We start from the raw sequence: 25,182 nt of genomic DNA, 5'->3' as shown, positions 1-25,182 counted from the left end.
CTTCGTTACATTATGGTGCATATTCATAATTCATAGAGGCGCATTCCATATTCGTTCGAAAAATTGTATGAAAATAATTTTCTTAAATTTGAACTGTTCTGCAGCAGAAATTCTAAACTTGCGGAGAACCAAACATACATATATACCTACAATTAATTCCTGTTGAACAGCCTATTTTGCACAGTATTTCTTATTCTAGAGCACTGCTGGGGCACACGCACACTCGGTTGTAGCTTTACTCTAAGTAGTGTCCAGCGTGTGCTCCATGTATGCCGACGACACAAAAGTTTATAATTCAGTGAAGAATGCGTCAAATAAAGCGCAATTGCAAGATGATCTTGACAGCTTAGTTAACTGGGCTGATACGTGGCAGTTATCGAACCCGGTGGAAGTCTAGTAGCTACTTCAAACTATCGTCAGTCATGAAAAGATCCGGTCAAATGACACGAGTTTAGATCTATGAACAAGGCACGAAAAGGAAAAGAATCGGCGACAGGCCACATCAGGCCTACACTTCAGCGCCGACATCACTATGTTATGTTATGTTACTCTAATGATGGGCGCATCCTATGAGCCGTACTGCAAAATAGAAAATATCTTAACACAAGTTTGTTACACATGATCCTTAGGTTCCTGTAAATTCATTTACATTATACTTGGAAAGAATCGGTATAAAATGTGCCAATTTGCATCATCAGGCTCAATGAAACAACGATTTTCAACATTTATAATTAATAGCAGCAAGAAGTTTGACGCTTCATACGGCTAGTATCAGATACCTGTACATCATCTTGACACCATAATGCTCAGTTTCAGCGCAACATGACGAATTGCGCAAAGAATTGAAGGCTGAATGTTGGATTTCTGACCGTAAACCAAGGCATGCATTAAGGTATTACAATAAGTATGCCACTCTTGTGTTTGACATCCAGACGCCACTGTACCTCTATAATCAAAATAAGTTATTGCATTACTCATTTTGAAACCAGTCTGCAGCTGCTAGTAACCAACACACTACACACCTAACTATAATGATTCGAGAAAAACGACTTGCCTCTCATCCACCCACCAAATCATTTTCGCGTAGTATTCCCTCAATTTAGGAGAGAAGACCAATTAAACGTCTCGAGACGCAACCTTCTTACCAATTAAAAAAATGGCGACAGAACATACAGTGAATACAGTTCCTTTCACACCAACTTCACGTTGTGTTCCTTTAATTTATTTAAAAACAGCTTCTCATCTTTAGAATTGTCAACAGTGGCGAGATCCGTTGCATTTTCTGCACACAGCTCATCAGTGTAGAGGTCTAGTAGGACTCGAATCCGATCCTTGACGTAAGCAACGCTTTTTTCGTTCTTTTTGGCACTTACGCCGGCAATTTCCTGCACTTGAAGCAGCTGTTTTGGCCGCATCTCCTCTGGTAGCGTAGGTAAGACATCTGAAGAATAATGACTATCAATTCAATGCCAGTATGGAGCAGTCAAGTACATGGTTGAACTATATAAGGTTGACCCACGAGAAGTTCCACCATTCAGTTCAGCATTCTTGTTATGTCACTGAGATCGAGAAACTTTAACAAACCGGTCACTCCCACGACGGATTGGTTGACTGTTTTGAACGTATTTCGGTGAGTTGTTAATGCCGGTGACGTCTCTGAGATCAGTGACGTCACAGGCAAACAACAAGCTCCATCCGCGAAAATGAGCTGCTCATGGGTCAACCTTATACTAGTTCAACCATGGTCAAGTAGCTATGCAGTAACAGAAAAACATAGGTTTTTTAACAGTTGACAAAAAAAATCAATCAGGGTAAAAAAGCGCTAGCAACAAATGTGAAAGTGTTTCTTTAGTATTACTGAAATTCATTCAAGTTCATTAACTGAAGTTCTAATAAATTACAGAAGAGTCGTTATTCATTTGACGAACTAAAGGAACGGTGAGTGGCAACTGCTCATGAAGATATCGGACCCGGCGCAAGAAACACAAAGCCCCTCAGAGGAACAAAAAGACACTGCGAATATAGATGCTGGGCAATTTATTCTCAAACCTTTGATATTTTGTAGATCATGCACCAGACGATCGTAAATAGCGGTAGCATTTTTAGTATCCATTTTGTTGATCAACACCATAGCAGGCTTATAAACAAGCAGAGGATCGTACAGCTCCAGCTCCTGCGATACAATAAAACATAACATCAGTCATGGCAAGCTGCAAAGATGGAGGAACTTAGTTGAGAGAGTTATTAATAATAAAAAACAATTTTGATGGAAAGCTTTTTCTATCCTGATTATAGACATATTTTGGACACTAACCCCAAGTACAAGAAAACTGGCAAGGACCACAAATAATTTAATTATGTTAATGAAATCATGAGAAAAAAATATTACAGTACAATGTTTCTAATGATATAGAATCAATTTCATAAATAAATTATAGAATCTTACTTTGTTGAGCAACAAGAAAGTTTCAAGTGGAGTTCTGTATGGGTTTTTATGGTCTAACTGAAATCCCTGCACATCGATCATGATGAGAAGTATTTTGGTGCGCTCAACATGACGCAGGAATGAGTGCCCAAGACCTCGGTTGGCGTGTGCCATTTCTATGAGGCCTGGCAGGTCGACAATGCTGATGGTCCGCAAGTCAGGATACTCCAGAGTCCCCATCAGCGGTGACAGAGTTGTAACTGATGCATTGATAATAACGTTTAGTTCGAGCATCATTGATCATCTAATAGAATCTTAATTTCGTGACAGATTATTAGCATTTAATTTCATAATCAAGATGAAGTGATCATCATCATAAGCAATGATATAAAAAATATAATATGAATTATGGCAACCAGAGAAAAAGTCTATGTAAATAAAGTGATATTTTCTATAAAACTATTTGTAGGATATTAACTTTAAATCATGAGATATAAATCTAAATGGAAATAATTAGAACTGACACTAGAATTTAAATTATAATCAGTAGATATATGCATGACTTACATGGATATGCAGCAATCCGAGGTTTGAACCGGGAACGAGCAATGGCTTTGAGTAATGTGCTTTTTCCAGCATTTGGGAAACCAACTAGACTCACATCAGAGATTGTCTTGATTATGATTTTCACATGATGTTTCTGAAAAAAAGTTCATTAAACAACATCAAACTAAAAGAAAAAATGTATTAGGCTAATTTAACAAAAATCATCAAAGTCATATCAAGTCAATAGGAAAACAAGATTTAAAAATATAGGTATATACCCTACATATATATGAGGATTGATTAATTTAGTACATGCCTCCCCTAGTTGTGGCATAAAGCCATTGGTGGGGCTTCCTCCATCACCACCTCTGGCCACAAGAACTCTGTCCCCCTCCTCATAGATTTCTCCTGAAAAAATAACCAGTGGAGCACATAATAATTAAAATGATCTCAATTAAACTTGGAGTTAAATGATCTAATGTTACAACATTGTCAAATATCAAGAAAGATCTGGATGTATTTTATAGCAGCTAAGAAACAATACTTATCTAAATACCAAAACTTAGAACTTATTACCTTAAAATGCCTGAGAACTTAAAAAATGCCTCTCAAGGTCAAGTAAAGGTCAAGCTACCATCAAATTCAACTTTTCACAAACCTAGCAAGGTGCCTGCTTCAGTGATGCATACTGTGCTTGGAGGGGCATGGATGATTGCATCTTTGCCATTACGTCCAACCAAGCTGAACTGAGAGCTTGCACCTCCATTTCCACCCCTCAGTCCATTCAAATCTCGCAGTGATCTAAGATCATAGAGTTTCACTGAAAAAAAATGCAAATGTCTAAGAAAATTTTAACAAATAATCTAAAATATTGAGCTTAAACAAAATTAAGAATTAAATAAAAAAACAATGCACACAATAATGTTCACCAGAATGAAATTATGCACTCTCAACCCTTTCATAGGGAAGTTACCATATATGATCACTTGAAATCGCATCACAAAAAGCCTCACCACGGCTTCCTGTTTGTTTTTGAGGCATCCTTATAATGCCTCAGTCTATCACTAATTATCTGACCATCGTTCTATCTATAGCATCACCAGCTGCAAAGTCCACAAATTGAAATATGAGCATTTAAATGAAGGTTTTGACTAGGACAATGGAACTGACGCCCTTTCCGCATTTTCTTCCGAAGGTGGAAGTATCAATATATATATTTATTTATTTTGGCAACTTGATTAAATTTAATTAAATTAAATTTTTATATTTCTAATTTTTCATTTGCATCAACTGAATTTTAATTATAAAGAAAAATTTTGTGTACTGATCGCATTTATTAAATTCAAGTGCAATTTAAACCTTCAATAGGCAAAATTTGCAAAAATTCATAGAAATAAATATATTGTATAATACTTCTTACTTTCTTTAAATGGTTTCTGAAACTTTAATTTCTGGATATATCAATGCTTGCCTGCTAAAGGGTTAAATAAATGTTTTCACATCAAGCTATAACAAGCTAGTCATCAAAAAGCAAACTTTGGTTTGCAATAAAAATCAAATCATCAACAAATGCTACTAGATGGTGTGAAATTGGCACTTATGCTTTAAAACAAACAATTTATACATATATTTAAATATGAAAATGTGAGGAGTTTTAATTGTAAATATTTGTTTACAGTTTATAAGAATGCAAATACAGCTCCATATCAATGGAAATGCCTGGTCATTATGGATATGCCTGGTCATATTTTTCTGCCAAGACTATAAGAGATGTGATGTTTAAAGAGGAATTAAAGACAGGACTAATAATAATAATAATAATTTAATTTAATGCCATATTTAATGAATCCAGGAAACACAGATGGGGTTGGGGTAGCCAAGGTTTTAAATGGGAAAATAATGACAATAAATCAATTAATTTCACTCAACTTGTCTACGTCTGTCCTACTTTAGACCTCATATTAATACGTTTTTCTTAGCTTAGCTTCGCATTCCGTCAACCGGGGCTACTCGGGACGGTTTTGAGCGTTTTTTGTTAATAACTTCTTACGATGAAACATTTCATAAACAAGTTTAGGCTCATTTTATAGCTCTTTGCGAGGGCTATCAAATGGCATCTTCAAAAAAATTCCATATGCTATTCATAAGGTGCCAGAAGCAAAAAATAATGTGGTTCGGGCTGTACGTTCACCATTAAATTTCCAAAATTCGTGTGCTGTGTGCTTTTCGCTTTAATCATAAATCTGCCCGACACACGTTTTTTGGGGCGAGCTATAATTTATTTTCTACTTTTTAGTCCACAAGAAAAACGTGTTTTTTAAAAAAGTATTTTTAAGTATTTTTTTGAATATATGTATATGATGTATATACATCAAGGATTATCATTAATTTCGAAAAAATGGGTTCTGGAAGGAACAAAGGAAAACTAACAGGGATTGTTTGAGAAACAATGATAATAAGTAACCAATTTAGGGGAAAAAATGTGAAGTTTGTGCAATAAATCAAGATAAGTAGTTTCAGGCCTTGAGCTCAACCATGATAAATGTTTGTCTGAGCAGGCCATACTTAAGAAGCAATGTTTTCAAAATAAATGACTTTGGAGCCAGATACAGGAGATTATGTACCCACCAGAATGATGTAATTTTGTTCTGAATACTTGAATCTTGTGTCACCAAAAATGGTAGAAAAGCTCTTTTCCCAACTTAGGAGAAAGTCAGTTGCATTCATGCAGAAAGTCACCTGCAGGATCTACCTGACCTTGGTTTGCAATTCAGTGTTTGTAACAAGTTAAACTCTTCTGGTTGATCTGACACCAAAAGATCTCAATATCATAATTAGTCAGTCATGAAGTATACAAAACTGATTTATACTGATTATTTCCTTCATTTCACTCAATTCTTCAAGTTCCCCAAATTTATTATTGTTGCTTTCAATTGTGAAAATTGATTTCAATTCAAAAGAAGAGCTACTGGCTCTGGCTGTAAACTAGCAAAGAAAATGCATTGCAAAAAAAATTTAGAGCTCACAAATAAATTCATAAACTACCAAAATATCTGACATAAAATAGAACTTACCAACTCCAAAATTACAAACTAATATACTATTCTCATAAGTTACAAGTCACAACCAGGGCTAGTAATGTCCTATTTTTTTCTGAAATATCGCAGCTCCAATATCATATAATTTCAGTAGGTACCGTCAACCGGGGCTACTCGGCAGGGTTGCCAGATGGAGCCAAGAGAAAAAGGCCAATTTGACTCACAAAAAAGGCCCAAAAAGGCCCCATTTGAAATTAATAGAAAATTTTTATATTTAATGTATTTCTAACCATTTGCAGTGCATGCATTTACTCTCAAGGCTTTCAGACAGCAAAAAATACACCAATTACATCACGTGTATGAGTTGAATTACCGCCAATGCTACATAAGCCGCCAGCCTGCGGCGAATTGCACGTTACTCGCCGACCGTAAATAAAACCGTATAATACATGATATTGAGGATTCAATTGCCACCTATCAACCATAAAGCTTTTCGTTCGCGTTAGAGAGTTTGGGCTCAGTTTTGTTATTTTGCTAACAAAATAGATAGTAAAGTGGTAGGCGACATAAGTGATGTTTGGCGGGGAGCGCAGCCGTGCACCACCAATTTTGTGCACCAATAAGCCCTGAATCGAACGCCTTGGATATCTTCGGACATCCACCAATCAGCCGTGAACCACTCGGCTTTGTCTTCCTCCGGCCTCGCATAGAACCTGCCGTGCACCACCAGGCCACGGATCGAATCTGACTTCCGGGCATCGTTAATACGTTCACTGCATCTGAGGTTAGGTTTCAGATAGCATAGTTCTGTTCCAAAATTTATCATCTTTCGACAAGTGGCCGTTCGACCGAGGGCTGGTTCGACCTACGGCCTAGATCCGGACGGCTTCAAGTGATGAAGGCGACGATCCGGAAGGCAGGAATCATAATGGTCCATTACATCCAGGGCAGTAGTGGTCTTCGGCAGGCGACCCATGTGGCGAAGTTTTTGACATGTAGGCATTGACGGTAGAATATTTATACTCGGAAGATGAAAAAATTTAAACTCATTTCTGCGGTATAGAGATGATGACTTGCAAGACTAATCTAAATATTAGAAGTCAATCCTATAAATTTATCACAACTATCATTACTTGCATATGAAATAAAATTTATTTGTTCAAAGTGATATCTTGAAGTGACTCACACCAGAAGGCTGAATATATCGAGAAGCTGTGCTGTAACCTCAAAAAATAGTGCTATTTGTACTGCTCTTTAGAAGTGAAAATTATACTCGATTATACGCTCTGTCAGCTCTGCCGTCCATGGTTCTTGATTAATACGAGTCGGCAATTGGATATAGTCCCATGGTTCAACCAAAGTGTTGCCCAGATTAGGCGGCACTCGCTAGTGTTGCCACCTAAACCGAAGTGTTTTTTTTTTGTTAATAACTGTTAATAACTTCTTACGATGAAATATTTCATAAACAAATTTAGGCTCATTTTATAGCTCTTTGCGAGGGCTATCGAATGGCATTGTCAAAAAAATTCCATATGCTATTCGTAAGGTGCCAGACGCAAAATAAAGATTGTCCCGAGTAGCCCCGTCAGTCGGGGCTACTCGGGACAATGGGAATAAAACTTCATTTCAAAACATTTGAAGCATGCAGAGCGTACTCATCTATTACTAACAGTACTCTGAAGTCCTCCTCTTTCATTGCAGGTGATGAAGAGGTAGAATAAATGACATTTTCCATGATTTTTACTTGTTTTTCCTTTATTGATATGATATTGCCATATACATTAATTACCGTATTATTGATGTGCAATTATCGTATTATTGATGCAATACTACCGTATCCATGAACATGCCATTGAGCATTTACAACAACCTTGTCCACTGCAAGCTTCATATCAGCAGCCTTATTGCATTTTTTTCGTATCTGTAAGCTTACAGGACGGCTCGTAATTTCGCATCATTTTAATTGGGTTAAGTGAATTTACTATAGTAAAAAATATCGTGAAAAACATACCTGAAACAGAAAAGAATTTTTCAGTGACAACCAACGTATTTTTTGGAGAAATAAATCATAGTTTAGGTCAATTACTTTTCATTCTATGATGCCTGGTGCACAATTCTATACATGACATGCTATGCACAATTTTGTGATGACCGATGATGTACTAATTTTTCGATAAGTGAAATTTTTTTCGCTGAGCAAGGAAAATGTGATCAATATTCTTTGTTTTTAATCAATTTTTTTCATAATTGGAACCTTTGCTAACTGAGGTTCTACCGTAAATGCGTTTTTGCGGGTGTCCCGAATAGCCAGGGGGGGTGTCCTGAGTAGCCCCGCCATGCAGAAATGGCTGCCATTTCTTTTTGGAATGAGATAGGCAAATTCTGTCAATTCCGTTTTCAAGCCGACACCTGGGTGCAACTTTTACCTAAGTAAAATTTTTTAATACGGCAAATATTTTTTTGCTACATACCTTAGCAGTTGTAACTTTACAAAATATAGTTTTTCACCATTTTTTTCAGGAATTTTTCAAAGCAAGTAAATGTAGTATTTTTTGACTTCCTTTATACTATATAGATAGGAAAAATGTTGACATTTACGCCACTATTTTTAGTTTTGCAATATTCCAATTAGTTTCGCTACTACAACAGTTTTACGCCATGTCGGAGGCCTGTCCCGAGTAGCCCCGCTTGTCCCGAGTAGCCCCGGTTAACAGTATGAAATCTCATGGTTCTAATGTCATAAATTTTTGTTTGATTGAAAAAATCACAGTTAGCACATTGCAAACATGACATTTCATAAAATTTTCAAATTCCACAATCCGCAGTATATATACCTTAATGCTCCTGCCTCTCCTCAAAATAACATGCAGAAAGTAATAACAAGTCAAACTAAAATGTTTCCTTGAAGATTGCGTACCGTCAAACGGGGTAAAAAGGGATGGTTTTGAGAGTTTTTTTAATAACTTCTTACCATGAAACATTTCAGAACAAGTTTTGGCTCATTTTATAGCTCTTTGCAAGGGCTATCGAATGGCATCTTCAAAAAAATTCCATATGCTATTTGTAAGGTGCCAGATGCAAAATAAAAACATCCCGATTTACCCCTGGGAACGGGGTAATCCGGGACACTTGCAATAAAAGTTAATTTTAAAATGTTTGAAGTATGCAGAGTGTACTCATCCATTACTAACAGTACTCTGAAGTCCTCCTCTTTTATTGTAAATGATGTAGATGTAAAATAAATGACATTTTCTGTGATTTTTACTTGTTTTTCCTTTATTGATATGATATTACCATATTCATTATTTACCATATTATTAATGTGATATTACTGTATCCATGGACATGCCATTGAGCATTGACAACGCCCTTGTCCACTGCAAGCTTCATATCAGCAGCCATGTAGCATTTCTTCTGTATCTGTAAGCTTACAGGATGGTTTGTAATTTCACACAATTTTAATCAAATCTAGTGATTTCACTATAACAAAAAAGATTGTGATAAACATACCTGAAACAGAAAATAATGTTCTAGCGACAACAATCATACCGTAAAATGGGGTAACTTAGACCGGCGGGGTAACTTAGACCACTTTTCGTTTTTTTAACAAAAACCCCCACAACTCAAAAACTATTTGACATAGAAAAATTTTGTCAATGGGCATTAAAGGCCTAATACTGAGGCTACATAACACAATAAAGAGATTTGAAAAGTTTGCATATCTAATAGGTTATTCAAAATCACACTTTTCACACTTTTTTTCAGCAATTTTTTAGAGATAGTAAATGTTTGATTTCTTGACTAGCTTTATACATAATAGATAGTAAAAATGAAGAAGTTTACGCCACTATTTTTAGTTTTGCAATATTTTGATTAGTTTAGCTGCTACAACATTTCGTCCAAATGTGGGAACTGGGACGCACGTCCCTATTAGGCTATTACACTGCCCATCCCTTTTTACCCCATTTGACGGTAGTTGCGGTCACGTCAGAGCGGTCAGACTGCATAATCACTTGTTCAATTGCCGCTTAAGTGAAGACAAATGTTAGTGACTGTTTTTAAGTTAAAATTAGAGCTGTGGGATAACACATGCATGGTAAATGTAAATAATAGGTTTGTGGCTTGTAAATGACTAATTATGACTTTTCACACCAAGAACATGGATGATGGAATTCACTGCTCAAAGAAATGGAATCACAGCTGGCACCTGGCAAACCCATGAAAATGATGAAATCACAGCTTGAAAAATCCAGCCAAGGCTCGCCAAGTAGATACATTCCATGCCTGGTCACAACTACTGTTTATTGTCTAAAAACTCTAACCAATCCAAACCTGACAATTAGGTACAGTTTTCAAAGAAGTGCATGTAAAAACAATCAAATAATAGAAGTTTTCTATAAGTAACTGTCAAAAATAAATAATGTAAATTTATTCTCGATTCTTTAAAATTAACTAGACAAGGATTATGGAAAAGGGTACCTAATTCATCTATATATTTTTTTTTCCTGCACAAGTAGCTTTTGCCTTATTTTCCAGCTTGGCAATATATCAATATATAATATATATTATTACCTTATTTACCTTAAATTACCTATAATGATAATTGATAAGGTTGGGACTTGGGAGCCTGCATGTTTAAATAAATTAGAAGTAAATAGGCTACAGCTAATTTGTTAAAAACACTCTGCAATGTGATGTGCAAAGAATTTTATTTCAAGATATTCAAATCATTTTCTTATTAACTCTAAGTGTTTCAGTCTGTCAGACTTACCTGGATCATTTTTGCCCTCCACATAAACATTGCCCCCTTGTCCACCAATTCCACCATATTTAGGCAAGCCTGCTCCACCAGGGCCACCTCGAATGTAAAGTCGCACTGCATCAATGAAATTATGTTTTATTCTCAGTGTCCTGTTCATTGTTAGGTAGGCTAATTTACAGAATATCTGAATTTTATAAATTCAAGCCGGCAGTCGGATCAAGCGCAAAGTCACAGACGCAAAATGCTGCAAATTATTGCAAGCGTTAAATTCTATTTGAACAATTCACTGCTCTACGAGAGGTTAAAAGTAGAGAAATAGTGCGATAACTGCGATCAACTAGTAAATAGCTAGTTTTCCAAATTCCAACAACTACAACGCAAGGAAAATACACGAAGAAAAAAAAAACAAATCTGACATCAACTTTTCAATTCCGGATCGAGAGCATTCATATAAATTTCCGCGCTTGCATAATTGCATTTTAGTAATGAATTTTTTGTAGAAATCAGATCATTGTCGACTTATTGAATATTGAGTTCTGGATAATGAAGACGAAAACTGTTCTGTGTTTTATCTATTATTAGCAATGATCATAAGTAAAAACTACTATAATTCTGATGTTTGCTACTAAACAAATAATCGCCAGGTAGAACGAAACATTCATACATAACTAATTATGCAGCCTATACCGGCGGTCATACATGGCTGTCACTAATTTTACCAACTACCGGTAGTAGGCTTCTCTTCTGTGACTACCAGAATATCGCTAGTTGCCGTAGAAAGACTACGGTTGTTATCCATATATGAAGTGGTCGAGGCAGAAACCAACCGTTAAGGTAGAAATAAACAAAAAGTTTCTGAACTGAGATATTTTGAATGAAAGCAATAAATTAGAAGCTAAATGCGAAGAGTGAGTAATGCAGACCTCTCGGCCCTCGAGCAATTTTTCGGATGGTCTCTCCAAGATTTAGTGAACAAAAAATATCTCCTAAACTAATGAACACAGCTTGATCAAACTTTGCACAGCCTATTATTACGGCCATGCGGTGATGTTTAGGGCATGATTACTTTTTGATTTTTCAATCGTTTCCAACTTTTTCTGTCATACCGGCCAAAAGTCGCAGTGAACATAAAATATTTCTAGGCTACTGAACAGATTTGCTCGAAACTGTGAGTAATCACCGACATGTGGAACAGCCTCCCCGATTACATCGTTGGCGCTCCAAGTATGAACGCGTTCAAGAACAGACTAGATAAAGTTGTGAAAAAATATATGTTCAGATTTGAAATGCCTAGCACCATATCGAACCCGGTGGAAGTCTAGTAGCTATTTCAAACTATTGTCAGTCATGAAAAGATCCGGTCAAATGACATGATTTTAGATCTTCTGTGAACAAAGCACGAAAGGGAAAAGAATCGGCGACAGGCCACATCAGGCCTACACTTGCCGACATCACTATGTTATGTTTTGTTATACATTCCTAATTACCTAAAAGAGATGTTCATCTTGTGCATATATGTTTATATAGGGCATTATTTGCGAGTTATACGGTTATATGGAGAAGCGATCAGCATTTCAGCTGCAGATTGTCAAATTTGCAGCGAACAAAAATATCGTTCAAACTAATGAACGCAGCTTCATGAAACTTAGTAGTTCATTAGGACCGTAGGCTTACGGTGATGTTTAGGTCGTGATTATTTTCATCCATTTCGCCTTTCTCGTTTGCGACGTTTTAGATTGTCAAATTAATAATTATAGTTACTCTTTTATTATTTATCACTAAACTGGAAATTTGTGAATAAAAATAATATTTTAATTTTTTTAGCAAACCGGTTTATTTTCGAAAGCCTTTGAAAAGAATCAATCTTTGAAAAGAATCCATCATCCATGTAAGTCTGATGTAACTAAGGGATGATGTTGCGTCAGAAAAATCATGTAATCAAGTCTGATTATAATGGTTTTCGAGAGTTCATGTGCGAAATCTCTTCAAAATAGCTCTGTTGTTTATGGGAAATTGGTTGGACGAAAGAGTATGAACCAGCATGAACCGGACGACCCGGCTGCTAAAAATTTCGAAAAGTCATTTAGCATTTTCTTCGAACCAGCTCAAGTGCGGACGACTTGACCGGCAGGTTTATAGACTGTTCAAATGGGGAATCACTAAGACGTACTGACCACGATTTGTAGATTATTGAACAGTTCGAAGTTTCCTTAGTAAATATCACAAATAGGGGGCAGTGAAAGATGCAGCTTATTTCAATACTAGGTTTCTTGGGTACAAGTAAATTTAATCTCAAACTATTTAGAATCTGCTCCACGGAGAGTTACCAATCCTTTATCTAATCCAACTTGTATCGGCAACATATTAGTTATTACAATGAATGAATCCTCAATACCTAGAATTTACACACGCTGATTTACCAACAATGTTGCGTGACGTTCATATTACGTACAGATGATGTGCAAGGTGTCGACTCCATTCTATGAAAATGATTTAATAGTGAATAGGTACTAGTAAAATTCCCAAGATACCTGACTCGCACTGTATAAAAAGTTATTGCATTGTAAATGGTTTCACAATCCATTGGAACGCTGATATAAGGAACGCTGGGGTCACAATGATTATCAGAACGCTGGGTCGCTATGGTAAACAGAATGTTGGGGCCACAATGATAATCGTAACGCTGGGTCACTATGGTAAACAGAATGTTGGGGTCTCAATGATAATTATAACGCTGGGCCACTATGGTAAACAGAATGTTGGGGTCTCAATGATAATTATAACGCTGGGTCACTATGGTAAACAGAACGCTGGGGTCACAATGAAAATTATAACGCTGGGTCACTATGGTAAACAGAACGCTGGGGTCACAATGATAATTATAACGCTGGGTCTCTATGGTAAACAGAATTTTGAGGGTCAAGTCAGCCATTATATTCACATTTGTTGAGCTGTGACCGAATTTTTTCCATCTTGCTCTCAGTTTCACCTGACATCCTGTGGTGTCATGGCCGCCATAGGATGGTAGTTCTTAGTCAATAGGGAAAAACTTCTCGGCCAAAATTATTGCCAATCTCAGCAACACTGTCGCTTATTATTCTCTCTCCCGTGTGTATGATATCTCTCTCTCGCCGCGATTTCTATCGCAACATAGGTGCAGAACTCCTAAAACCCATAGACTTTAAAAAAACTAAATAAGATGAATCAATTAATTTGCTATGAGTGAATAACCCTGCAATTATACACGAAGAAAATTCTAACTAATAGTATGGAATTTAATAATCATATAATAATCTTGAAAATTATGCATGGGTTTACAACATAATGCCATAACAATGTATATATACAGTATATACAATCTTATTTTGGATAATTCTGTAATTTATAGAAAAACTCATTAATGCATCTTAGCTACGCGAAGAGTGGTTTACGGCCAAGAGGAACGGCTGCCATTAATTATTTATTACAGATTGGTAGTTCGAAACTAAACTTCAGTAATATAGAAAATACTTCATTAAAATAGTTCACAAGGTACAGGGTGCGGCGCGGGAACTTACTTATTTGAATTGCGCGCCACGTGGCGGCCATTAGTCCTAGGAAGGTGGCGCCATGCGCAATATGGTGCGCGGGCTATGAAGTTTTTCGTCCACTCAGTTCAGTTGCGACCATGTCTACAAGATGTAATATTCAAGAATTAAACTTGTAAGTAAACCCAACGAAACTTTAAATGTAGCTCTTTGTAAAAAAGAAAGAATTAAAACGCTATCTTTAATACTTTTTACTTTGTGATTTTTTTAAAAGAGTAAGTTCCCACGCCGCACCCTGTATAACAAATACTCTTGAAGTAATTCGATAATATTCCCTATGGGAGCGCCCGAAAATCCGTGCGCGAATCTGTTTCCCGTTTTAATAGGAGGGATTTATAAATTTGCAATTTGCTCGTTCTTAACCTTAAAATTCGCTGTAATGTGTCGACAGTTTCTATTATGTTTATTAGCTGTCATATAAGCGAGAAATTTTATGATTTTTCACAGTTCACACATTCTGAATTAACAATTATGAATAACACCCATCTTTCACGGAGGTGCTAAACGTGGGTACAAAACGTAGGTACTAATTAAAAACAATACAATAAACAAAAACAGGTAAAACAATACAAAAAATCAATACATAGGTAAGCAATAATGCAATACGTAGCTAAAGCAATAAAGGCAATACGTAGGTAAAAACAATGCAATAAAAGCTTGCGTTTGTGAATTATTTAGCGAACATTAATAGTTGACTAATACCAAGACGAATCATTGCAAATTGTCACATCAGTATTCTCAGCATGACTATTTTTCAACGCTTTTAAAAAATTTGCCATTTCACGAATGGGTGGCCTTAAACATTTAAATTCGAATTACAATCTGGCGATCAATAAGCACCTATACAAGCTATAATATAACCTATTGCTTTGAAAAAAGTGTTGTTCATTCTTTGGAAGGTGATAGAGTTTCTTATACTTCATCTAGGTAGTGACTTCTGTAACCATACTCTGTATTCCTCTTTTTCCTTCGACAGGAGCGCTGGTATCTGGGAATTCCTCCATGTTTTTTCGGGATCTTACAGTTCCGTCTTCTTCGATACTCAGGGGATACAACATTATATGTCCTTCTGGCAATGGCATAATAACGTTGTAGTAACGCAGCAAGTTCTCTTCGGCCATCGAGCGAACCGTTTTGGCGCATTTTGTTGTGCCAGGATCAAGATCCAATGGCGCCTTTGATCCAAAGTGCTCAGCCCATAAGCTTTTACGGAACTGGCTCACTTCACCTTTGGTTGGGTCGTTCAGATGAGGTTGGAAAGCACCCATTGCAATTTCAGTGTCTCGCGTTCCTCTCAGAGAACGGTCGTTGATGTTGGCGGATCCAACAATGATATACTCGTCGTCGAAGATGGCCATCTTTGAGTGAACATAAATCATCAATCGACGATTCGTGAAGGCCTTCTCCGCCGGTGCTGTGAGAGGAGCTTTTAGTCGTTGCGGCACCGAATCGTAGCCCTCTCGTTTCCCCAGACAAAAGAACATCAGGTAGTCTTGGGGACTGGCTTGGATGTTAGCTTCTGCGATGGCTTTTCCTATCATTCCGTACATCATTTCTATGGTATGGAATTGCCAGTGCAACATTGCCTGCATCCATCCATTTTCCGGGCTACCCTCAGGAAACATCGGCAGAACTACGTACACCACAAATTCTTCCTTCTGTTTGATCTTTTCGGTGATTTTTGTTGCAATTTCAAGTGGAACCAGATTGCTAATTTCAATGTCCCGGCATTTGGTCCATAAATGGCTACTTCCCATGAAGTATTGGTTTTCGATGTAGATAAAATGCTGTGCTCTTTTTATATGGTGGACGTAAGCTTTGTGAATACTGTCTTCAATCATCACACCCGACTTCTTGAAAATATTCTTCAAATTTAGGATGCGAAAATGAAATGAATCGTGACTGATGGACCTGAAAATTTGAACATTCCAACTGTCCTTGCTCAGTACATGGTGTTTCAATTCGACATTGTTAAAGTTAATGCTGGTGTCGTCCTTAAGTCCTTGCTTTATCCATCGTCCCGTGAAGTTTTCAAGAATGTCTTCTACTGCTGGACCTTCAACTTGACAGTGAATATCGTGCCACGGTTGGCGAGGGCCACTATCAACGGTGGTTTTGACGACGTTGTTTACGAAGTCATTCTTATGTTCCTTGTCCAACGTGGCAAAGAGCGGGTGCTCCGGCGTATCATATCGCCCCGTAGTTAGATCAAGACCGCCTAAGAAAGCGACTAGATGTCGGCTTTTTCCATCACCGCCCTGACTAGCTACGTCTGTAATAACCGTTTTCTGATGATGAGAGAAGCATAAGGTCGAGAACCTGTGATTTCTAATTCGATCATGTTTCACACCCTTCTTGTTTCGCACGGCGAGGGCAACTTTCACTCGGGAGTTTTTGAAGAAATCGCGTGTTTTGTTATCACCTGTGTTCATGGCTGACAAATTCACATTGTCCGTAGAAAGAATCTCATCCCACAGTAGAAGATGTACCGTTACTCCCTGATCCGCTTTTTCTTTTAGGAGATCGCCGAGAGTTTGTCCGTTGCGACCCGGCCCACGCACCAGCTCGATGCTGGTATTCACACTCCATCCAGTAATCAAAATCATATTCTTGGCATTTTTTAGAGCGGTGTAGATGTCTTCCCAGGCGTTTCCTGGAACTCTGGGTGAGCCTGACGTATCTTTCAGCTGAATTGGCAGAGAAGGGCAATGAGCATCTTGGTAAAGCTTGACTAGATTGTTTGCGTGAAGTTTGTTCACACAGTTAGGAACTTCCGCGTCTTTTGCGAGCGTTTCGGACAACTCAACTGAAACGTGAAGACTCCCGCAAGATTTTTCGTTATTCATCAGTGGAAATTTTCCATCTATTTTCTTTTCCTTGATTAGGGGCACAACTGGAATTTGGAGAGAGCCCATGAACTGTTTTGTAACCATGTCTTTATCATATACCTTGAAAGATATGCTCGTGACCTCATGACAAACGTTGATCAGAAACTCTTCATTCCACTCCGGGCTGAGATTGTCTTTGATACAGGCTGTTTTAACGACATCAATTTCAGCTCCATCATCGTCCACCAGAGAGGCAATCACGAAAGGATCACTCAAGTTCTTCTTTTTAAACAGCGTTGAATCTAAATTTGGTAAATCCTCAGCTTTGATGATTTTGATTAAAAGTTGCCCGTGAGCGAATAGGCGACTGCAATTGTCCGTTATGTCGGTCTTGGATATCCTCGATACGCAACCATTAATTTTCATTGATTTATTTTGTGTGCCAGATTTCATGATTCCTGTAATTGCACTTCCTGAAAACTTTATGCTAACTCTCAGTTTTCCGGCATCCTTCAGCTTGTTGTTAATAAGGCTTAATTCCTCTTCGAAAATTTTTGATTTGCTAAACCGCAAAGTTGGGACCGAGCAGGATCCAATTTTGTCATCCTTCAGAAAATCTTTGTCGTAAACTGTGAATAAAATTTCACTGATATCCTGGTCAATCTCTGCAAATATAGTGTAGTCCCAGCATGGGTTGAGTGAATCTTGAATGGTTGGGGTCTTGCACAGTTTCTTTTTCCCAGATTTGGGGCTGACGACCTCAACAACAACGTAGGGATCACTCAAGTCGTCGGGATTTTTGGGATCGTGATCCAAGTTGGGTAGGCCACTGGCCGACTTCACAGTCACCTCCAGTAGACCTTGCAGCCGAAACATTCCTAGTAAACGTGAAATTTTAATGTTAGAAAGCTTGTTAATGTTTTACGAAAGAACGATACCGTCAAGAAACAGAGATAGTTTGTTAATGTTGTACGAAAGAGCGATATCGTTAGGAAACAGACATATAATAATTGACGTAAACAAAAAAAGAGTATGGATGGTTCCAGTTAGGGTATCTGTGTATTGAAAGTAAAAATATCAACATCTTTTGTAAGGAGCCCTCGAAACTTCATGCAATAAAATTTTACTTCGATTTAATCTATGTGAGTATAGAGAAAAGTCCGACTTGGTCCTGTTATCATATTATAAATTGTATACGTAGTCATAGAACAATTTCGTTTGCTTTGATTTGGGTGTCTTGAACTTGAAGCGTCCACATCGAATTGCTCTGTCTGATGAACAGCTTTGCTTTTTATTTTCATTATTTTTCAAGGTATCTATTTCTTTTACAAATCGCATCAAAATTACATTAGTTTTCTGCCAGCATTAGCAAACCAAATATAATTTGAACGGCGATGTGATAAGTAACTTGATAAAACTAGAGTTTCTTCAATTGTTGGACTAAATACCTTCATAAATGTATTTCATACTTTTATTCATTAATTAATGTGGGTGGATAAATTACATAAGTATTGGTAAATTGTAAATATAACGTAACTAAAAATCATAATTTCGGTGTTTCTTCAGAGAAATTAATCGATAGTGCACTGATATCAAAATTTATTCAAATTTTAGCAACTCACATATATCAGGATAAATATGCACAACAAAAATGATGCTCTAATCTTGCTCTTACCGTCTTATTTTTCTACACTCGTACAAGTCGAGTCTGATGGTCATAAAGTTGAAAATAAAACTATTCAGTGGAAACAAATACGAATAACTTCTAGTCTTCCTCCGACCAAGGCAACTTTTACCATTGAAATAATTCGCTTCTGCCCTGTGGTTGCAATAAATGCAAGTCTCTGATCCACCTGATATGCTATCGAACTGCCGCCGTATCTTATCGTATGGCGTTGTAATCCTGCATGAAGCTTCCCTCCTCAGCGAGTTCGTTTAAACATTCCACTTACCGTCCAAGAGAATTATCGAGACTCGTAAACATAGGAGCTTGTGGGGTATAAGATTGCATGTATCGTTAAATTATTTTTCTTAAATTGTTATCGGTAGTATGCGATTACTTAGAACGTATAATTATTAGATATGTAGGCAGAGCTAATTTATGTAATGTACTATAACGATTGTTGAAATTTGTCCAAGATTTAGATTGGGAGTTGATTCATATCGCTCGTACGTTTCGTAGCATCGAAGGCTCCAGCAATGTTAATTGGATTGGCATGAAAAACCCACACAAATACAGTGGGGGGAAATGAATATTCATACACTTGAAAAATCGTATTTTAATGTATGTAAGTACACAAACTGAACAGGAGAAGTGATTTATATTATGTATAGAGGCGCATTGTATTTCTGGTATCTGTTGAGCTGAATAAAGGGTATTCAACCAAGTATTAAATTAAAATAATGCGGATTTATTGTTTTGTACGAATACTTTTTTCACCCGAAAAGTGAACATGTTGCATTGTTTTTTGTTGCATTGAGATTTAATTTCTTTTGGTAGTATTTTGAATACTATGCGTCTCTATACATAATTTAAATCACTTTTCCTGTTAAGTTTGTGTACTTACATACATTAAAATACGATTTTTCAAGTGTACGAATATTTATTTCCCCCCACTGTATATGTAATGTAAAGCTGTTGGGAAGAAACAAAAAGCAAATTTTTGTACAAAGTTTCATTACTTTAATGTGGGATCTCGATGATGAAATTTACGTATTTTCATCTAACCACGGTTTTGAACCCTGTAGTTCGTAGAGAGTGCAATCAATCCAGAAAAATTATGCCCATTTTAGAAAATAATTATGTTAGCATCCAAAATGCCCATGTCCTACAAATTAAACGCAAAATTCGCGTGACTTCATTATGAACGTATGTTTACTACGGGAAGGCACTGACATAAAACATGCATAATACAAAGTATTTTCTAGTGTGCTGGAATGTGTTCAATATTCTTCATTATATTACGAACCACTTATAAAATCATTAAGCGGAGCTTAATTACAGACTGAATAACGACTGAATAAACGAGTCTCAGTTTTGGATGGAAATATTACACGGACAAAATACAATATAAGATCTTACACTTGAAAAAGCTTGGGGCCGCAACCGACACAATATAGAATAACATAGATTTTGGTTGTAATTATTGCACGGAATAATTACCATTGCACATGAAAAAAGTTAATGGTATAAATAGCCATTTATTGCAAGTTGATTAAACTTCTCTCATCTTAAAATTAAAGGTAATACCACACTTTATATAACAAAAAATTGAAACTTAAATGAAAATTATGCATTTAAATTTTCAATATCTAAATAATAAAAATACACAGTCAGTGCATTGATACAGTGTGCATTGATTCACATAACGGTTATTGGGACCAGTGAACAAAGCATATTTAGTTGCAATGTTTCTGTAATTTTTCGAATATGCACATCGTTCATGGTCGCTGTTTGAGATGAAGAAGCCACATGACGGCTACGTGAAGAACCGGTGCTCAACATTAAGGAATAATCTTAATGTTCTTTATCTTCATCATCTCCCATAAAGTCTCGTTCACTTCTTATTGGGGAATTTCACTCATGTCAGTAGTTATAACACATGCGTATCGCAATGATTGAAATGTATATTAGTGTAACAATCAATGAATTCCATTGTTTGCAAGGTGGCCAGAAATTTATAGCGCACGCGATTTATAATTTTTCAATCTACGTTGTCAGAAATGACGGTAAAACTTTAGAGCGGGTTCCGAGAACCATAGCTTTAGTATCTGGGAAAAATTCGCAATCAGGTCTGCTTGTAACGACTCCTCGACGGTCGATGCTGAGAGGGTAGCTCAATAGATGTGCAAGAGGAAGGGGCTTCTGCACGTCGATGTATCTCATGAGCGAATCTTCAGCGATCCTCCGAACTTTTCGGGCGCACAAAATGGAGCCTGGATCCAGTTCGAGTGGCGCGAGACTACCTAGATGTTCAGACCACAGGCATTTCCTGAAAGTAGCTATATCGTTATTGACTCGAGGACCCACTTTGGGCTGATAAGCACCCATGGCAATTTCGGTGTCTCTTGCTCCCGCCAGAGATCTGTCGTTAATGTTTGCTGACCCTACGATGATGTAGTTATCATCGAAAATAGCAAGCTTGGAATGCACGTAGATCATCGAACGACGGTTTTTGAAGCTCAATGCAGCTGCTTCATCTGTTGGTGGCGTCAGATTTTGAGGCACGCTTGCAGGCCCTACTCTTAGTCCCAAACAAAAGAACAGTAAGTAATCCTGGGGCGTTGTGTCATGTCCCATTTCTTGTATGGTGTTGCCGATCATTCCGTACATCATTTCCATTGTGTGATATTGCCAGTGCAGAATTTCTTGCGTGACGACGTCGACAGGATTGCCTTCCGGGAACATTGGAAACACAATATATGCGACAAACTCTTCTCCTTTGCGTATTTTATCAACGATTTTCTTCGCAATTTCAAGAGGCACGAGATTTCTTACTGGTGTGTCCCTGCAGTCTTTCCACATGTGGCTGCTGCCAATGAAATACTGATTTTCAAGATACACGAACTTTTCGCTCGCTTGAATTTGGTGAATGTACGCACGATGAAGGCTGTTGTCAATTTTTCGGCCTTGCTTGGTGATGATATTTTCTGGATCAGCCGTTCGGAAGGTGAGCGAATCTTCACAGATGGACCGGAAAATCTGGGCGTTCCAATAGTCATCGCCTTCGTAGTAGAAATTTGCATCTATATCGCGGCAATCAAGAGCAGCGTCTCTGAATATTCCTTGTTTTCGCCATCGTTCTATGAAATTGTCAAGAATATCGTGGACAACTGGCCCAATGATTTGAGAATGAATGTCATGCCAAGGTTGTCGAGGTCCTGACTGAATATTGGTGTTCAGTATGTTATTGTAGAAGTCATGCTTATGCTCATCGTTCAACGTGCTGAAAATACTGTGTTTCGGAGTGTCGTAACGGCCAATCGTAAGGTCCAGGCCACCCACGTAAGCCACCAAGCATCGATGGTTCTTTTTCGGCGAATCGGTCAACCTCATATCAGATATAATACTTTTCTGATGATGAGTATAACAGAGCATCGTCAAGTAACTTTGATTGGTCCGGGAGGCTCGCGGATTTTTGCGATTTCGCAGAGCTAGAGAAACTTTCACGGCTGAATTTTTGAAATAATCTTTTGTTTCATTGTCATACGTGGACATTGCTCCAACATGATTGGAGTCGCTAGAAGTTATTTCGTCCCAAAGTAGAAGACGCACGTCAACTCCCTGCCCTGCTTTACGTTTCAATAATTCACCCAAAGACTCTCCTGCCCCACATTCTCCTCGCACTAACGCGATGCTTGTTTTGACACTCCATCCCGTGATAAGAATAAAATTCTTGGCATTGTTTAACGTGTCTTGGATATCAATCCAAGCACTATTAGGAATGTATGGCCAGCCCTGGTCGTTGAAAACTGGCACAGGTAAACTAGGACAGTGTGCATCCTGATACAACTTTACTTTGTTCCCGGATCTAAGAGGATAGATACAATTCGGCACTTCAAGATCATTCACATTTATATTTTTAAATCGTATCGAAACGTTGAGCCGACCGTTATATCGATGATTACCTTTCAACTCAAATCTTCCAGAAATTGAGCCTTGGTTCATAAGCAACGAAACGGGAAGTGTTAAGGATGACACCTTCTCACTGAAAATAAAATCTTGATCGTATACTTTAAAAACAATACTCGTAATTTCATGGCATACATTCACGATAAATGTTTCACCCCACACAGGATTCAATTCGTCTTTGATACAGTGAGTAGTCGCAACTTTCCACTCTTGACCATCACCGTCGACGAGAAACGCACTCACGAATGGATCTGTTTTGTTCTCTTTGTTGAGGAATGTCGAATCCAAATTGGGCAAGTCCTCGGCACTTTCTATATTGATGATCATTTTACCGTGAAAAATGATGTTCTTGTCTTCGATGCTGCAGGTTCGACGTCTCTGAACGCATCCTCGAATCTTGCACGTCGGTCTAGAGGCAGCCACCACTTGCCGATTCAAGTTTCCGCAAAACCTCACGCAAATTTTCAGTCTTCCGGCAGACTCCCCTTTCTTGTTACGCAGAACAAGACACCCTCTATACTCGCCAGTATTGATAAAAGCAATCACAGGAACAGTGCAACTGCCAATTTTATCTGCTCTGAATGTGTCTTCATCTTTTACGTCGAAACGGATCTCCAGTACTTCACTGTCGATTTCAGCATTCAAGGTATACCACCACTTTGGGTTGAGACAGTCGTCAATGGTGTGAGTTCTGCCAAGTTTCTTCTCCGTTCTTTTGGGTCCCAGGACTCGAACTACCACGTATGGGTCGCTGAGGTTTCCAGGACGTCCCTGGTTCTTATCCAAGTTAGGGAGATCAAAAGCCTCTTGAACCTCCACTTCCAAGTGACCTCGGAGGTGCTTTGGTTCCTGCAAAGTTGAGAATTTATTAGAAATTGATAAAGGGTGAAGAACTCATTTTCGGAGTTATTCCTATGTACGCAATTAATTTGCGAACCTCCTAATATAGGTATTTTGAGCATTGACAGTTCTTTACAATTAATTTTAAACGGTCTTATTTATGCAATCTATCAACAGAATAAGAAAGTAATGCTAAAACAATCACTTCGATGTTATTTATTATGTATTGAGAATCGTTTGTGTAATTATTTTGTACATCAAAAATTGCCGTGAGCTTAATAAAATTAAAAATGAACTATTTCTTTTTTCTCTTATTTAAATTATTACATTTTAAACTTGCATTAATTAGGTAATAATCAAAGACCTTAATTAGTGCAATAATCCTTGTCATGTCAGTGACATATTGTATGATGTGAAAAAGTTCGGTTTACTCACGAAAATACTCTTAATTTAATAAATTCAGAAAACCATTGTTTCTTTGATGAAGAAATGATGACATTTAAAAGAGAAAACTCATTCTAGGTCAAAGCTAATTGTTGGTAAATGTAAAATAAATTTACTTGACCGGGAGGAGATTGAGACGCATTTGATCTACTGAATTTATAGCACTGCTTCACGCAGTTGTTGGCTCTTTTTTAGACACGAAGCTTTTTGAGCTGCGACGTTAACTGACCGCATTGAACGCTTGCGCTCGTTGACTAAAATTGCTCAAACTATTAAATTCAATAGTTTTTTATTTGTAAAAATTCTTCTAAGAAGGAGCGTTTTTCTGATTGAAATTTCAGGCACGTTATATTATTTACTAATAAATAATAATATGACTTGCATGTTATAAAATGACGTATAAAGTATTATTAATTTTATTATTTAATTTAAATAAGTAATCCCCATTTAAATTAATTAATTTCAATAATAAATTTCAATAATAAATTTCAATACAACTATCATTATTCTAACATAGTTAATAACAAATCCTTACAAATGATCTCATTAAAAACCAAACTATCTCTTCATAAAACGCATCACTGCATCAGGTGATTCAGGTCTCACCTCCATATCAGCAACGTACGTTGCTGGCTGCGTGCTGGCTCAATGCGTGTCATCAGCAACGCAGGCGCTGAGCGCAACACAGTTCACCCACTAGTCTGCTGGAATTTTTCTACAGTGAGAGCCTCTGAGTTCAAAAGTTCATTCACCACAAAATTTTTAATTACCTAGACATGAGTTTTAAGTATAGTTTTGATCAGCCTGTTCGTGGCTTAGTTCCTAAACTGTTCGAAATTCCTCTAGGAATTTTCTATTACTTTTATTGTGGTTTTCTACTGTCACGTCAGGTAGCAAGTGAGTGACGCGCTCTTAATTAGAACGTATCATGTGTAGGTCATCGCCGCGACTGTCATACCAAGTACTTCACTTCGTGTTTGATGTCAAGGCGACAGGTGTTCCGTCCGTCCCAGAACACCGACACTTGTGTCTATAATGAAAGGTTTAACCTGACTCATCTACGAAGACAAACCTGGAGAA

The 25,182-nt window shown here is 37.4% G+C and overlaps 3 protein-coding genes across 3 annotated transcripts; all 3 read right to left on the bottom strand.

Moving 5' to 3' along the window:
* Positions 1-715: 715 nt before the first annotated feature.
* Positions 716-11,198, bottom strand: LOC108671320 (GTP-binding protein 10 homolog). Its single transcript, XM_018158841.2, has 7 exons — positions 10,781-11,198; positions 3,630-3,791; positions 3,288-3,379; positions 2,993-3,125; positions 2,447-2,685; positions 2,050-2,173; positions 716-1,441 (listed from the first exon to the last, which is right to left on the bottom strand). The coding sequence occupies exons 1-7, from the start codon at positions 10,926-10,928 to the stop codon at positions 1,191-1,193; spliced, it is 1,149 nt and encodes a 382-aa protein (XP_018014330.1). The 5' UTR covers positions 10,929-11,198; the 3' UTR covers positions 716-1,190.
* Positions 11,199-14,601: 3,403 nt separating this feature from the next.
* On the bottom strand, positions 14,602-19,125 carry LOC108671316 (phospholipase D gamma 1). Its single transcript, XM_018158837.2, has 2 exons — positions 18,862-19,125; positions 14,602-18,064 (listed from the first exon to the last, which is right to left on the bottom strand). Exon 2 carries the CDS (start codon positions 18,060-18,062, stop codon positions 15,282-15,284), a length of 2,781 nt encoding a protein of 926 aa, XP_018014326.1. The 5' UTR covers positions 18,063-18,064; positions 18,862-19,125; the 3' UTR covers positions 14,602-15,281.
* A 1,399-nt stretch (positions 19,126-20,524) lies between these two features.
* LOC125179532 (phospholipase D alpha 1-like) lies at positions 20,525-24,743 on the bottom strand. The gene is made up of 2 exons (XM_047885565.1): positions 24,709-24,743; positions 20,525-23,667 (listed from the first exon to the last, which is right to left on the bottom strand). Exons 1-2 carry the CDS (start codon positions 24,712-24,714, stop codon positions 20,896-20,898), a joined length of 2,778 nt encoding a protein of 925 aa, XP_047741521.1. The 5' UTR covers positions 24,715-24,743; the 3' UTR covers positions 20,525-20,895.
* Positions 24,744-25,182: the final 439 nt, after the last annotated feature.

The sequence above is a fragment of the Hyalella azteca genome, unplaced genomic scaffold, assembly GCF_000764305.2.
Source record: "Hyalella azteca isolate HAZT.00-mixed unplaced genomic scaffold, Hazt_2.0.2 contig2444, whole genome shotgun sequence".
NCBI lineage: Eukaryota > Metazoa > Arthropoda > Malacostraca > Amphipoda > Hyalellidae > Hyalella > Hyalella azteca.
The sequence above is the reverse complement of the archived record's forward strand: the minus strand, read 5'-3'. Positions and strand labels throughout refer to the sequence as shown.